Consider the following 16,006-nt stretch of genomic DNA (forward strand, 5'->3'; position numbering starts at 1 on the left):
CTTTCACTTTTCCTCCAACCCCAAGCATCAATCCAAAAAAAAAAATCGTAAAAAAAATATATTACTCTTTTTGTCAATATCTTTCGAAATCAAAGAAACCCTGGATAATCGATACAAAATTTGATCCTTTCGTCCATGGCCGAGTCGCTCGTGATAGGGTCACAAAGGCGACAGAGGAGCAGTGCTCGCTCTCGACTACGACGCTGGCGATGACTCCGCTGGTGGCGACGACGAGGGGAGCGGAGGTTGGCTGGTTGTGGACGAAGGAGTAAGAGAGAAATGGAAGGTTTTTAATTTTTACTTCACGGTAGTTTGCTGTTGTGACATTGTACAAACGTGTCAAGTTTTCGGTGGTTGTGAGAAAAAAAAATGCACAACAATAAAATGATAATTGCAAATCATTGAATATTTGATAAAAAAATTAGGTTTCATCGTGCTCTCTTTCTCTTCCTTTCTCTCTGGTTTCCATTAACGTCGAGAGACGAAATTCTATTATCAAAGTCACACGCGACGCCCAACCTATCACAGTAATTGGATGTACCCGAGCACGATGGATTATTTTTCAGATAAAAATCACGTTTTGTCTTCGTCAAAGTCCTGTATGCTCACGCAACCCGCCACCTGAATTTCTAACGTTGGTCATGAACAGTACTGCCACGGATGCTATTGATAGTCACAGATTAACATCACATATAGTTTGACATTTTTAATAGCACAAAACAATGGGCTTAATTGGACAATTAGGGTGGTTTTTTTCCCTTTGACTTGCCTCTCTTTGTTTACAGTTTTTCGCATCGCAGCCGCCCTCATTCATTGGCCGGTCAACGTAACAACACATCATCATCTGCAACTGATGGAAAGCGGGACCCACGGTTGACCAATTCTTTTCCCCGATCGAAGGAACTCGAAGCGGATGACACATCTGGAGATCAACCGGGCCCTCTGCCCTCGCCGGCAGAGGGCCAGCCTCGCCGTCGCCGGGCAAGGTCGACCTCGCCGGCGGCGGCGATGGCTCGCCGCCGGCCGGGCTAGCTCGACCTCGCTCGGCCATGGCGAGGCTCGACTCGCCCCGCGACGGCGAGGCCTCGCCCGGCCAAGGCGAGGTCGGCCTCGCCCGACGGCGAGGCCGCCCGCAGCTCGCCGAGGCCATGGCGACTGGGCGAGATCTCGCCAGATCGGGCGGCCTCGCCGTATGCCGGCGTGGACCTCGCCCATGGCCGGCGAGGTGGACCTCGCCCTGGCCATGGCGAGGTCGACCTCGCCGGCCTCAGCCTCTCGCCGGTCGCCGGTCGGGAAGAAGATAGGCCAGAAAAAAAAAAAGAAAGAGAAAAAAAAAATTCGAAAAATAATAAAAAAATTATTAAAAATTAGCCGGCCGGCGTCACGTCAGCCGGCCGGCGTCAACGTCAGCGCCGGCCGGCCAAAAGTGGCCGGATGGACTGAATTGACACAATTACAAAAGGTTTAAGACTGAATTGATAAAAAAAAAAGATTTAAGACCGAAGTGCCACAATTGCAAAAGATTTAAGACTTTTTTGGTAATTTTCCCTCCTTTTGTATGCTGATTCCCTCCTATAAAAATCGCATCGGAGAGTGACCATTCCTCAGTTGGCTTCCAGCCCAACTTTTCCATTTTTACGGTACGCAATCCCATCTCTATTTCTCTTCTCTATGTTGTAAACGAAAAACCGAAAGTCGGGTCTCCATTCAGCCATTGATTTCTGTGTCTTCTCATTTCATTTGCTTTAGGGAGGAGCATGTCGATGTTTACTTCCTGCGTGGTCCTTTCCCTTTGAAGTACTCCGCTTTTCTCCCTTCTTGTGATCTGTTATTCTTCGACTTCAATCGACGTTGTTTAAGCAAACGAAGAAAAAAGCAAACAGAAGAACATTGAAGAGTGAGTTCTTTTGTTGCAGCAGGCTGAGAGCATTTTACATTAGCTGGTCCATGTTCTGGGGGTCCAAATATACTGATGGTTTGCATCAAAGTTTGATGTTAGCGGATGGAGTTTGATAAGGTTTGAAGAGGAGATGGCCATGGATCCTTTGTTCTTTGATTACTCGGCTTGTATCGATCCGGATGATCTTCCAATAGACAGCCATGTCTTTTCACCTAATCCAGATCAGTACCCGAGTCTGGCAGATGGTTTCTTTTTGGATAACCCTATTCTAGACCTTGAATCCTCGGATAGTGCTTTTCTTTCGAATAAAGTAGACCCTGTAACCAATCTCCCTTCGAAATCTGTCGACCTCGATAACGGAGATTTAATCTTTCCCTCGACAATGGTGGGCCTAGATGGAGGCTCATTTGGTCCATCCATGAGCTCGAGGAGGGGCCAGAGTCCAGAGGGAGATTCTCTCCCCCCCTCGGGGGACATCGACTCATTGGATCCCGTTCGAAAGTACATAAGTCAGATGCTTATGGAAGAGAACATGGAGGAGCAACCGTGGGTATTTGCCGATGAGGTTGCTCTGCAAAATGCTGAAAAATCATTGTACGATGTCCTTGGTCAGCAGCATTTGGAAGAGTCTGATCAGAGCCCCTCACAGGTTGATTTAAGCCATTATATAGAGAGCACAACTAGCAACCTTTCTGGAAGTAGCAGTGCTCCCAGAAGCCATGATGCTATAAACGTTACTTTCAGCTCCAGCGACTCAGCCGATGCTAATATTCTGCATACAATCGGAGATCATAGCCATGCTGTTGTGAAAAATCCTGACCAAGACTTCCAGTCGAATGTGGATTCCATTTCGCAGTTCTTGGCCAATTCTTCAAACGGCATCACCAATCATGATGATGGGTCTGAGGAATCTTTGCATGGGCTTCTTGTCAAGAGCATTTTAAGCGATGGAGAGTCTATGATTCAGTTTAAGAAAGGATTAGAGGAGGCCAGCAAATTCCTTCCTACCAACAATCAATTACGAATTAATCCAGAGGACAGCAAACCGTCATCTGAAACAAAGAAAGGAACCACAAGAACGCGTATCAATGAGGAAATCAACATGAAGGGGTCATCTAATGGATTGAAGGGATTAAAGAATCGCGAGAGGGACGAGGATGCTTTTGAGGAAGGCAGGGCTAGTAAGCAAACAGCCTTGTACGCAGAAGAGGGTGAGCTTTCAGATTTATTCGATAAGGTGTTGCTCTGCACCGAAAATGGTGGGGGTATGTGTTCTGGCGATGAATCTGGGGAGACCGGGCTGAGGAAAGACATACAGCTACAAAGGAACAAGCGCGGTTCCAATAGGGGTAGGGTTCGTGGAAAGAAGCAGGGAAGCAAGAATACTGTTGACTGGAGAACTCTTCTGATTCTCTGTGCACAAGCTATCTCTACTAGTGATTTCAGGACTGCTAATGAATTGTTAAAGCAGATTAGAGAGAACTCTTCTCCTTTTGGGGATGCCTCTCAAAGATTGGCCCATTACTTTGCCAATGGGCTGGGGGCACGATTGGTGGGCAACAACATTCGAACGCAAGACTTTTATTCTACTGTTGTTGCCAGGACGACTTCAGCTGCTGATGTCTTGAAATATTACCACCTTCACATTTCAACATGCCCGTTTAAGCAGTTCTCCATGTTCTTTGCCAATTTCATGATTTTTAAATTTGCAGAGAAAGCCACTACCCTCCACATAATTGATTTCGGCATTGCATTCGGTTTTCAATGGCCAATCCTCATACAGAAGCTCTCTTCTCGATCAGAAGGGCCTTGTAGATTACGCATCACAGGGATAGAGCTTCCACAGGCTGGTTTGCGCCCGGCAGAAAGACTAGAGGAGACAGGTCGCCGTTTGAAAAAGTATTGTGAGCGTTTTGATGTCCCTTTTGAATTCAATTTCATAGCATCAAGGAATTGGGAATCCATCAAACTTGCGGATCTCAAGATTCAACGCCATGAGACAGTTGCTGTGAATTGTTTAGATGGGTTTAAGAATCTCCTTGATGAGACAGTTGAGGACAACAATCCACGTGATGCTGTGTTAGAACTAATTCGGGAAATTAAACCGGATATTTTCGTTCATTTTGTACGTAACGGTTCCTACAATGCGCCGTTTTTTGCGACAAGATTCCGAGAGGCACTTTTTCATTTTTCTGCAGGGTATGATTTGCTTGATGCTACCATTGATCGTGACAACAAAGATAGGTTATTTTTTGAGAGAGAGTTCCATGGACGGGAAATTATGAATGTCATAGCATGTGAAGGTTCAGAAAGGATTGAGAGGCCAGAAACGTACAGGCAATGGCAGGTTCGTCATATGAGGGCTGGGTTTAAGGCGCTTCCTCTGGACCAAGATTTCATGAAGTTATTCAGGGGTAAGATGAAAGCATACCACAAGGATTTTGTGCTCGATGAAGATGGCAACTGGATGCTGCAAGGTTGGAGAGGTCGGATTTTTTATGGCTCCTCCTGTTGGGTGCCTACTTAGGATGCTCCAAAAAGAATGTTTTCTGTCATGACCTGTAGATTACTGGGATTCTTCCCGAGTCGACAGGTCAAGGATTCGTATTAGAGTAGCTCAGCATGTACTTATTTCTGGCTCCTCTGTTCCTGCATCTTGTACTTGCAAACAATTTTGAATGAGGAATGTTTTCTCACAATTTATCTAATTCTCGAGATTGGAAGATACAATTTGCAGCTTCTATGCCCCATCGCATTGTGAATTTTGCTGATAATGTGTCATGATTTGTCTATCCTATATCTCACAAATTGTGCAAGTAATATGGCAGGTCAAAGCTGATGATGGGTATGGGTGCAGCATTGTCATGTATGGTTTGTGCTGTTCTCTTGATGGCTCTGTTGTTTACTAATCTCCTATAATACTGAATGCTGTTTGGCTCTTTTAAGAACTGAATATGATGCAGACAATGTTGGGCTCAAGCTAAAGTTGTTTCTGTCTTCAAGACAACTTAAGGGCAGTTGAACTTCTGGATTACTTTCTGGCCTACAGACATTATATCTTATTTCTCGGTTTTTGTCTTTCTGTGAAGTAATTTGGATGGGTCAATTGTTGGTTTATATGCAAGGGAGATCAAGTATGCGATTAAACTAGTTATTGTAGATATAGTTGAATTCTCATGCAATTCAGTCTGTCAATATATTATTTCATTTACACCAACGACTGATAACGGGGGGTGAGATTGATTTGGTCCGCAAAATTTTTAGCTCTTCTGCATTTTGATTAAGCATAATTATGCATGCATGGCAGGTGAGCTCTAATCCTAAGGTTTAATGAGAAATATCTTTTCTACACTACTGAGAGAGCTCACATGTTACCGCGTCCTTGCAATAATAAGCTTCGATGTCGGAAAGATCACACTAATTAATTAGTACTCAATAGGTTTTTTTCGTCCGATATCTAAGTTACATACATTTTCTAATCTCTCTCCCAGAGTAAAATAAACCGAAAGGTTTGTGCAGTGAATCCACGTTGCACGGTCTGGATAGCTACAGAGTTTTGGAGTCGTGATAATTGATGTACGGAAAGGGGAGACCGTTTGTCGTGTTTTTTCTTCTTATTATTGTTATCAAAAATCGTAAAATGCTATTCAATTAGATTAACGTTTTCCGTCTCGTCCTGGTAAAAAGTTTATTTGAATTGTCGATGTAATAATATTGACATTTATGTAATTAAAAGTTACTAAATGAATGGTCATGATTTTCTAGATTTATGGTGCGCATGTGTAACAATCTGGACAAATGTTTATGGAAATTGCTTAGTGCGAGGTGCCGTCGAAGTTAAGCTAAGGAAAAGGCTTGAGCCTCAAGCTAGGCCCTTAACCAGTGATGGAAGTCACCGGTTTCGTGATGCAGATTTTGATCAACTCAAAAGCAAAAATTGGCATCCACATGCGCTTTTAAGTTAAAAATGGCATATTCATCTAATTTGAAAGATGTGAAAATAATTTAACAAAAAAGGAAAATAAAACAAAAAAATCCCAAATCATATGAATTACGACACCGGTATCTATCACAATACCCTCCGTCACGATTTCGGCTAAGACTGTTGTTAGTATTCCGATAATGGAAGGCTAACACTACTGTAGTGAAAAACGACGTTTTGTTGGGAAATAATTTGACATAGCCATGAACTAGAGAGGACGTTGTTTTGATAGCCGAAGTCGATTTGGAGCAAAAATTAAGTTTCGCCACTCTCTCTCTCTCCGGTTTGAAAGACGAAACCCTAGAATCATGGTCACATGAGACGGAAAACCAATCACAATAGCTAGACGCACTCGAGCTCGAATTCCAACGGGAGAGAGGAGCCTTCACGGGTCGGAGAATGAGTTCTTGAGCTCGATGAGGACCGATTCTTTGGGGTCACTCACCTCCGCATAGACATCTTTGAAAGATGCAAAAATAAAAGAAATTACTGATTTCTTGATGTTCATTTTTTTTGCCATAAAAACAAAAATGCCAACCAGCTGTAGATAAAATGTGGGATTCGGCACATGAATCTCATCTTTGTTATCAAATTTGACATTAGTCTCAATGAGAGTTGTAGCAATCTTGTTATCAGTAAGTTCGGCCTGAGAAAGAAGACCAGCGACATATCTCGGTTGAGAAAGATAATAGGCGAAGGAATTTGAAGCAACCTCCAAGTTGATAAAATAGCCGAGTCGTCCAAGATCTTTTTATTTCAAATTATTGACTCAAATATTGTTGTAGTTTCATAATGCCGGTATATGATCATTGTCGATAATTGTCATGCCGTCCACACATAAGAGTAGCATAATACTCCTACGAGATGTTCGTTGAACAAAGGAAGCACCGTCGTAGGGATCATATGTAAATCCAATGCGTTCCATGGTGGAATTGAATTTGGAATACCATGCGCGAGGAGCCTACTTCAGCCCATCTAATGCTTGGTGTAATCAACACTTTATTAGGAGCGTGAGTGTATACAGGAGGAGCCTGCTTTAGCCTATATACATCAGTTGATGACGTGATGGTTGCAAATCACTGAATATTTTCTAAAAAATTAGGGTTCATCGTGATCTCTTTCTCTCTCTAGTTTCCTCTGTCTCTGGTTTCCAGTGATGTTGAGAGACGAAACCCTAAAATCAAAGTCACATGGGACGCCAAATCTGTCATGGCAATTTGACGTGCCCGAGCACGAGTTCCAACTGGAGAGGAGCCTCCATGGGTCGGAGAACGAGTTCTTGAGCTGGTCGAGAACCGATTCTGTGGGATCACTCAACAGAACATTTTCCAGATAACAATCCCGTTCTTGCTTCATTAAAGTCCCATTGGAGCCATAATGACTCCATTTTCATTTTTGTTGCTCACTTAACCCACCGACCTAGGATTTTCACCTGTGGTCTTGAACGAAACTGCCACGGATGCTATTGATAATCGTAATGCGTATAGTTTGACATTTTTAATAGCACAAAAAATTGTGGTTTCTTCCCTGACTTTTCTCTCTTTGTTTAAGCTTTTTGCTTCGCAGCCGCCGTCATTCATTGGCCGGTAAACGTAACACCACTTCATCATCTGCAACTTGTCAAAAGCGGGACCCACAGTTGACCGATCGCTTCCCCGATCGAAGGAGCACGATGAGGATGACACGGATGGAGATCAACCGGGCCCGCCTTTATTTTCTGACCCAAATCTTCCTACGTAATCTCTTCATTTCTTTTTTAAATTTACCTGTAGCTTTTGTGATTTTTTCCTCGGAATTCAAGATGAAGTTGAGTTGTTCAGCTCGGCCAGTTCACGGAAGATTCCGAATTTCACACCATCCTCTATCAGCTGACTCCCTCGTATAAAGATCGCATCGGAGACTTATCATTCTTCATTCAGCTTCCAACCCCACTTTTCCATTTTTACGGTACGCAATCCCATCTCTATTTCTCTTTTCTATGTTGTAAACGAAAACCAAAAGTCGGGTCTCCATTCAGCCATTGATTTCTGGGTCTTCTCATTTCATCTGCTTTAGGGAGGGGCATGTCGATGTTTACTTCCTGCGGGGTCCTTTCCCGTTGAAGTACTCCGCTTTTCTCCCTTCTCGCGATCTGTTATTCTTCGACTTTAATCGACCCTGTTTAAGCAAACGAAGAAAAAAAAAAAAGACAAGAACATTGAAGAGTGAGTTCTTTTGTTGCGGGCTGAGCATTTTAGTTCAGTTGGTTCATGTTTTGGGGGTCCAAAGATACTGGCGATTTGCATCAAAATTTGATGTTAGGGTGGGGACTTTGATAGGGTTTGGAGAGTAGATGACCATGGATCCTTTGTTCTTTGATTACTCGGCTTGTATCGATCTGGATGATCTTCCAATAGACAGCCATGTCTTTTCACATAGTCCAGATCAGAACCCAAGTCTCACAAATGGTTTCTTTTTGGATGACCCTATTCTAGACCTTGAATCCTCAGATAGTGCTTTTCTTTCGAATAAAGTAGACCCTGTAACCAAACTCCCTTCGAAATCTGTCGACCTCGATAATGGAGATTTAATCTTTCCCTCGACAATGGTGAGCCTAGATGGAGGCTCATTTGGTCCATCCATGAGCTCGAGTAGGGACCAGAGTCCAGAGGGAGATTCTCTGTCCCCCTCGGGGGACATCGACTCATTGGATCCCGTTCTAAAGTACATAAGTCAGATACTTATGGAAGAGAACATGGAGGAGCAACCGTGGGTATTCGCCGATGAGGTTGCTCTGCAAAATGCTGAAAAATCATTGTACGATGTCCTTGGTCAGCAGCATTTGGAACAGTCTGATCAGAGCCCCTCACAGGTTGATTTAAGCCATTATATAGAGAGCACAACTAGCAACCTTTCTGGAAGTAGCAGTGCTCCCAGAAGCCATGATGCTACAAACGTTACTTTCAGCTTCAGCGACTCAGCCAATGCTAATATTCTGCATACAATCGGAGATCATAGCCATGCTGTCGTGAAAAATCCTGACCAAGACTTCCAGTCGAATGTGGATTCCATTTCGCAGTTCTTGGCCAATTCTTCAAACAGCATCACCAATCATGATGATGGGTCTGAGGAATCTTTGCATGGGCTTCTTGTCAAGAGCATTTTAAGCGATGGAGAGTCTATGATTCAGTTTAAGAAAGGATTAGAGGAGGCCAGCAAATTCCTTCCTACCAACAATCAATTACGAATTAATCCAGAGGACAGCAAACCGTCATCTGAAACAAAGAAAGGAACCACAAGAACGCGTATCAATGAGGAAATCAACATGAAGGGGTCATCTAATGGATTCAAGGGATTAAAGAATCGCGAGAGGGACGAGGATGCTTTTGAGGAAGGCAGGGCTAGTAAGCAAACAGCCTTGTACGCAGAAGAGGGTGAGCTTTCAGATTTATTCGATAAGGTGTTGCTCTGCACCGAAAATGGTGGGGCTATGTGTTCTGGCGATGGATCTGGGGAGACCGGGCTGAGGAAAGACATACAGCTACAAAGGAACAAGCGCGGTTCCAATAGGGGTAGGGTTCGTGGTAAGAAGCAGGGAAGCAAGAAAACTGTTGACTTGAGAACTCTTCTGATTCTCTGTGCACAAGCTATCTCTACTAGTGATTTCAGGACTGCTAATGAATTGTTAAAGCAGATTAGAGAGAACTCTTCTCCTTTTGGGGATGCCTCTCAAAGATTGGCCCATTACTTTGCCAATGGGCTGGGGGCACGATTGGTGGGCAACAACATTCGAACGCAAGACTTTTATTCTACTGTTGTTGCCAGGACGACTTCAGCTGCTGATGTCTTGAAATATTACCACCTTCACATTTCAACATGCCCGTTTAAGCAGTTCTCCATGTTCTTTGCCAATTTCATGATTTTTAAATTTGCAGAGAAAGCCACTACCCTCCACATAATTGATTTCGGCATTGCATTCGGTTTTCAATGGCCAATCCTCATACAGAAGCTCTCTTCTCGATCAGAAGGGCCTTGTAGATTACGCATCACAGGGATAGAGCTTCCACAGGCTGGTTTGCGCCCGGCAGAAAGACTAGAGGAGACAGGTCGCCGTTTGAAAAAGTATTGTGAGCGTTTTGATGTCCCTTTTGAATTCAATTTCATAGCATCAAGGAATTGGGAATCCATCAAACTTGCGGATCTCAAGATTCAACGCCATGAGACAGTTGCTGTGAATTGTTTAGATCGGTTTAAGAATCTCCTTGATGAGACAGTTGAGGACAACAATCCACGTGATGCTGTGTTAGAACTAATTCGGGAAATTAAACCGGATATTTTTGTTCATGCTGTATGTAACGGCTCCTACAATGCGCCCTTTTTTGCGACAAGATTCCGAGAGGCACTTTTTCATTTTTCTACAGGGTATGATATGCTTGATGCTACCATTGATCGTGACAATGAAGATAGGTTGGTTATGGAGAGAGAGTTCCATGGACGGGAAATTATGAATGTCATAGCATGTGAAGGTTTGGAAAGGATTGAGAGGCCAGAAACGTACAGGCAATGGCAGGTTCGTCATGTGAGGGCTGGGTTTAAGGCGCCTCCCCTGGACCAAGATTTCATGAAGTTATTCAGGGGTAAGATGAAGGCATGGTACCACAAGGACTTTGTGCTTGATGAAGATGGCAACTGGATGCTGCAAGGTTGGAGAGGTCGGATTTTTTATGGCTCCTCCTGTTGGGTGCCTACTTAAGATGCATAAAAAAGAATGTTTTCTGTCATGACCTGTACGTTACAGGGATTCTCCCTGAGTTTACTGGTCAAGGATTCGTATTAAGGTAGCTCAGAATGTATTTATTTCCGGTTCCTCCATTTGTTCATGTATCTTTTACTTGCAAACAATCTTGAATCTGGAATGTGTTCGCTTATAATTCTCAAGATGGGAAGATGCAATTTGCGGCTTCTACGCGGCACCGCATTGTGAATTATGCTTCTAAGGTGCCTGTTATCTGTCTATCCTAGATCTCATGTCACAAGTTCCGCAAGTAATATGGCAGCTCGAAGCTGATGATGGGTAAGGGTGCAGCATTAATCAGTCGTAGTTCGTCCTTTTCTCTTGATGGCATTGTCGTTTGCTAATATCCTAAAATACCGAAAGCTGTTTAGCTCACGGAGGATGCGTTTCAAAACATGATGGAGACGAAATTATGCTCATGCTAAGGAACCTTTCCGAAAATGTCCATGCCGAATCCTTTTTAAGTATTATAACAATAATTGAGATTTGTGTGGTTTGTGGTAAAAGGGAGGAAAGTGTGGTATATTCACATTACCAAATGAAGAGTACAAGCCCTCCCTTATATATAGGGTGAGAGGCAATTAGGTTTAATTACGATTAATGTAAACTACAATTAACCTAATCTTAAATATATACAACTAACATTGCCCCTCAAACTTAAGGTGACTAGAAAGAAGTCAACTCGAGTTTGGAGAAAATATCCAAAAAGCGGCTAGGTGGATGTGTCTTAGAGAAGACATCAGCAGTTTGATGAAGTGGAAACAAGTCTAATAGTACCACGATAAACGTGATATTGGATGAAATGATAGTTTGTCTCAATGTGTTTGGTGCGTTCATGGAAAACATCATTATGCGCAATTCGGATAGTACTGCGATTGTTGCAATGAAGGACTATCCCGCTATGATGACACACTCCCATATTTTCCAGTAGCCATAGCAACTATTATAACTCCGATGACATATCAGTAAGAGCTCGATATTTAGCTTCTGTACTAGAGCAAGCGACATTTGACTGTTTCTTGCTATGCCATGAGATAAGGGAGGTGCCCAAAAAGAAATAGTAGCTTGTGGTGGAGCAATAATCTTGAGGGTCACCAGCTCAGTCAACATTTAAATAGGCTGTTAATTCCAATGTAGAATGAGCAGAAAAGTGAATCTCACGAAATAACATACCCTTGACATAGCGAAGAATACGAAGAACTCCAACAAAGTGAGTTGTACGAGTCGCTGTCATGTATTGGCTAACAATATGAACAGCATAAGCGATGTCAGGGCGAGTAACGATAACATAAATACGACTGCCGACTAGTTGTCCATAGAGGTTAGGATTCGAAAGAGGGGTCCCATCACCGGCATCAAATTTGGCATTAGTCTTAAGAGGAGTTGTGGCGACCTTGGTGTCAATGCGTCCTGCTCGAGAATGAGATCAGTGGCATATTTGGCTTGAGAAAGATAATAACCAGATGAATTCGAGGTAACCTCTAAGCCTAAAAAGTAATTGAGTTGCCCTAGATTTTTCATTTCAAACTGTTGACGAAGAGCATGATCGTAGGGACTAGATGTAAAGCCAAGGGGTGCCATTGTGGAGCTAAACTTGGAAAACCATGCACAAGGAGATTGTTTTAATCCATATAAAGCGCAACGTAATCTACATACTTGGTGATAAGGATGAGGGTAGCCAGGAGGAGGAGGTACCATATAAACTTCCTTAGTGAGATTGCCATTTAGGAATACATTTTTAATATCCATCTAAAATAAAAACCAACGCTTAATAGCGTCGACAGCAAGAAGACTGTGAACAGAAGTAAGACGCTCAATCGGGGCACAAGTCTCTTCATAGTTAATGCCATATTCCTGAGTAAAGCCTTTCACAACGAGGCGAGCTTTATATCGATACACTGTACCATTTGTTTTTGTCTTAATCTTGTACACCCATTTACAACCGATAGAGGCCATGAGACAAATCAACTAAATTCCAAGTGTGAAATTTGTCTAAAGCTTGTAACTAATTTGTCATTGCTTGCTGCCAAAGAGGATCAGTACTAGCTTCTCTATATGTGCGAGGTTCATAAAAAGAAGCTATAATAGAATAATAATGGTAATCTCGAAGTTGAATAGAAGGTTGACTTACTACGGTGGAACGACGATTAGAGGAGGAAGGAATGACCGATAGTGGAGGATCCATGGATGGGGTAGACACATTAGAAGTGGCCAAAGTGGTGTCACTAGAAGATCATGCATCAAGATGAAAGGAAGACAAATCTAGAATAGAAAAGCCAGATGTGGATAGAAGTGTGGTGATGGAGTACACTACCATATATATGCTTGTAAGGAGAAATGTTACCTATAATGGGTGATGGAGTACAATTGATAGTGTAAAAAACCGTGTGACAAGCTTTCACCTAAAACTATTCAGGATAAGAGGCAGAGATGAGAAGAGTACGTACAACATCTAGATATGCTTATGCTAACATTCTGCTCTACCATTTTGCTGAAAAGTGCCTGAGCAAGAGCGATGAATGATAGTACCATTTTGAGAAAGAATGCTAAGAAAATATATATTTCTATGTTCCATAGCATTATCAATACAAAAAATCTTGATATCTTGTGAAAATTGGGTTTTGATCATGGCAAGAAAATCACTGTAAATATGAGAAAGTTCAGAATGATTTTTCATAAGATAAAGCTAGGTATAACGAGAGTGATTATCCACAAAAGTGACAAAATAGTGAGAGCCATCTATGGTGGGGGCGGGAGATGGTCCCTAAATGTCAGAGTGAATGAGATTAAAAGGAGCATGGAATCTAGTGTCACTTGTTTGAAATGGTAAAGCATGATGTTTTCTCAACTTATAAGGTAAGTAATCAAAATGTTTAGTGTCAACAGAACTTATGACCACTTGAATCAAGGAACTTAACCTAGAAAAAGAAGCATTGCCTGATCGAGAAAGCCAAGTTTCATATGACACATAAAAAGAAGTCGGAATATTTAAGGAAACAACCTCAACGAGGCTCTCCTCTTTACGGCCAGTCCCAAGTGTTTGTCTCATCCCAAGCGTCCGTCCCATCCGAGGATCCTGCACATGACAACCAGGAGTGAGAAGTGAATATAAAAACCAAATTCAGAAAATTGGCCAACAGATGTCAAGTTGAGTGAGAATTTGTAGGTGTGACGATGGGCATAGCAGGGAGTTGCGCTTTCAAGGTAGCTAGTCGAGTCTCCTTAGTCAATAATTCTGATATATTCGTTTCAATAGAAGGAAAATGATCTCTATGCGGAAAGGAGGCCCTCATAGGTTCAAACTCATCATTCAGGGCCATAAAAAATTGTACGACATTGATACGATCACGATATTCAGCAACTTTGCGAGCATCACTAGCCTCCTCCAAGCGCGGTTCAGACAAGGGCAACTAATCCTACTTAGCATGCATAGATGATAGAAAATCATTAATGAATTGACTTGGCTCTTGACGCATGTGATATAAATTCCCTAGCGGCCAATACTAATGGGCAACATTTGAACTGGAATAGTGACAGGCAAGAAGATCCCAACCTTGCTTTGCCATATTAAAAAGGCCAAACTGGAGTCAGATAGATGGGATCGAAGTGTTTCGAAACCATGTAAGAATCTGATGATTTCTGCTATCCCATTCATCCAAACGATCCATATATTTAGCATAAAATTCATCAGTAATTTTAGTAGGTGTGCTAATTTCTCCAGTGACATAACGCCAAAGTCGACGTCCTTTCAAGAAGTTTGATATTTCTTGAGCCCATAAAACATAATTAGAACATTCAAAATAGTCTGAATAGGCATTGAGACTTCCACTTTATCCATAATAGGCACTTTACTAGTATAAAATAAGCAAAATCCATTATATCGAGAGCAGATATGGACAAAATAAGGCCAAACACAAACTCAGAACGTCGAAATGCCTTCAGATCCGATCGGAAAACACCAAAAACTGGTCAGAAAATGGTCGAACCGGTCATAAATGCAACGGAACCGGTATGTTCTTAACCAGTCAACGCCGGTCCACGATGGGATGACATGGCGATGACATCAACAGACCATAGAGCCGTTGGGCGCGTGTCGCTGAGGGAGGTGCGTGGATCTCACTCGCAAGACTTCTGGCGGTGCATCCGGCGGAGGAGGGTGGCAAGTTTTGGGTTGGTGTTGGTTTGTCAAAAAACACGATGGAGGGCGTCCAAATCACCATTGAATAGCGGTGGGCTCCCCGAGCTTCGAGACGTGGCGACACGTGTAGTGGGCCTAGTGGCGTTCGATGTCGGTTGGCGACAAAATTTCAGGATGTGGATCGTATGAGGGCAATGAGTTTGACGGTGGTCTTGGTTTTCCAAAATGAGCAACGGAAGTATGTCGAACAGCAACTAAAGACTTCGGTCTTATCGGAGAATCGGAGCGATGTAGCTGGTGCAACTGGCGTCATGGCGGCCACGGTGTAGGAAACTCGATGGGCGCTCCTCAAGTAACAATGGCTCTGATACCAAGTTGAGGTTTGTGTGGCTTGTGGTAAAAGAGAGGAAAGTGTGGTATATTCACGTTACCAAATGAAGAGTAGGGCATCGGATGAGAGACAATTAGGTTTAATTACAATTAATGTAAACTACAACTAATCTAATCTTAAATATATACGTCTAACAACAACGATGCTGCATAAATACACATATATATGTATATCGACAAAGCCTCTTAATATCCTATTAACTTAAGTAACTGGTGATGATTATCCCCAATGATTTTTATGGATGAAATATCTCCCTAATTACCTTCTCGAGCAACACATGTCCGTACTTAAAACTTTGGACAAATCGTCCTTTTCTTGGCACCAAAAAGATGCTTATCCGTTGCTCACTTGCATGGGCGGAGCTCGCGGGGGTCCCTACCGAGTTGATCTAGACAAGAGTCCCTCCGGTCCGCTCGACCCGGATTTACCGGTTTTCAATGGTCAGTCCTCGGACAGTAACACGGACCCGTGACCGGAGCTCCCGGTGAACAGGTGGGAGTTGCCCTATCTGACCGGGTCAAAACCTGGGAAACGTCAAGCCCCACGTGCTTGCTTCGGTGGGTTTCGTCGAACGTGGTCCGCTCAGTGCATTGTCCTTATTTGGTTTCTTTAACGTCGTCGGGTGATCGCATGATTACCTAATACGTTGGACTAAACCTCGCGATTAGAATTATGATGACGAATGATATCGATCACCCTTTGATATGATAATGGTCATTTGGTTGTCCCCATCATTCCCACTCTTAGTGCCGTCTCCAAGTGGCTTGCTGAGAAGCGACTTGCCGCTCGCCACGTATCGGAGCTGGGGCCCGCCGCTTTTA

The 16,006-nt window shown here is 43.0% G+C and overlaps 2 protein-coding genes across 2 annotated transcripts; both read left to right on the forward strand.

Annotated features, from left to right (window-relative positions):
* The first annotated feature begins 1,587 nt into the window (after nucleotides 1-1,587).
* Nucleotides 1,588-4,608, forward strand: LOC130137545 (scarecrow-like protein 34). The gene is made up of 2 exons (XM_056309104.1): nucleotides 1,588-1,640; nucleotides 1,750-4,608. The coding sequence occupies exon 2, from the start codon at nucleotides 2,031-2,033 to the stop codon at nucleotides 4,425-4,427; it is 2,397 nt and encodes a 798-aa protein (XP_056165079.1). The 5' UTR covers nucleotides 1,588-1,640; nucleotides 1,750-2,030; the 3' UTR covers nucleotides 4,428-4,608.
* A 2,947-nt stretch (nucleotides 4,609-7,555) lies between these two features.
* Nucleotides 7,556-10,852, forward strand: LOC115683893 (scarecrow-like protein 34). The gene is made up of 2 exons (XM_030608540.2): nucleotides 7,556-7,829; nucleotides 7,938-10,852. The coding sequence occupies exon 2, from the start codon at nucleotides 8,215-8,217 to the stop codon at nucleotides 10,612-10,614; it is 2,400 nt and encodes a 799-aa protein (XP_030464400.2). The 5' UTR covers nucleotides 7,556-7,829; nucleotides 7,938-8,214; the 3' UTR covers nucleotides 10,615-10,852.
* Nucleotides 10,853-16,006: the final 5,154 nt, after the last annotated feature.

Source organism: Syzygium oleosum, unplaced genomic scaffold (genome assembly GCF_021117445.2).
Source record: "Syzygium oleosum isolate NSW1041296 unplaced genomic scaffold, Sole_v2.1 Sole_v2.03, whole genome shotgun sequence".
In the NCBI taxonomy this organism is placed as follows: Eukaryota; Viridiplantae; Streptophyta; class Magnoliopsida; order Myrtales; family Myrtaceae; genus Syzygium; species Syzygium oleosum.

Excerpts from the sequence above, each read along its gene's own strand:
- LOC130137545 (XM_056309104.1), top strand. The coding sequence starts at position 2,031 with ATGGCCATGGATCCTTTGTTCTTTGATTACTCGGCTTGTATCGATCCG.
- LOC115683893 (XM_030608540.2), top strand. The coding sequence starts at position 8,215 with ATGACCATGGATCCTTTGTTCTTTGATTACTCGGCTTGTATCGATCTG.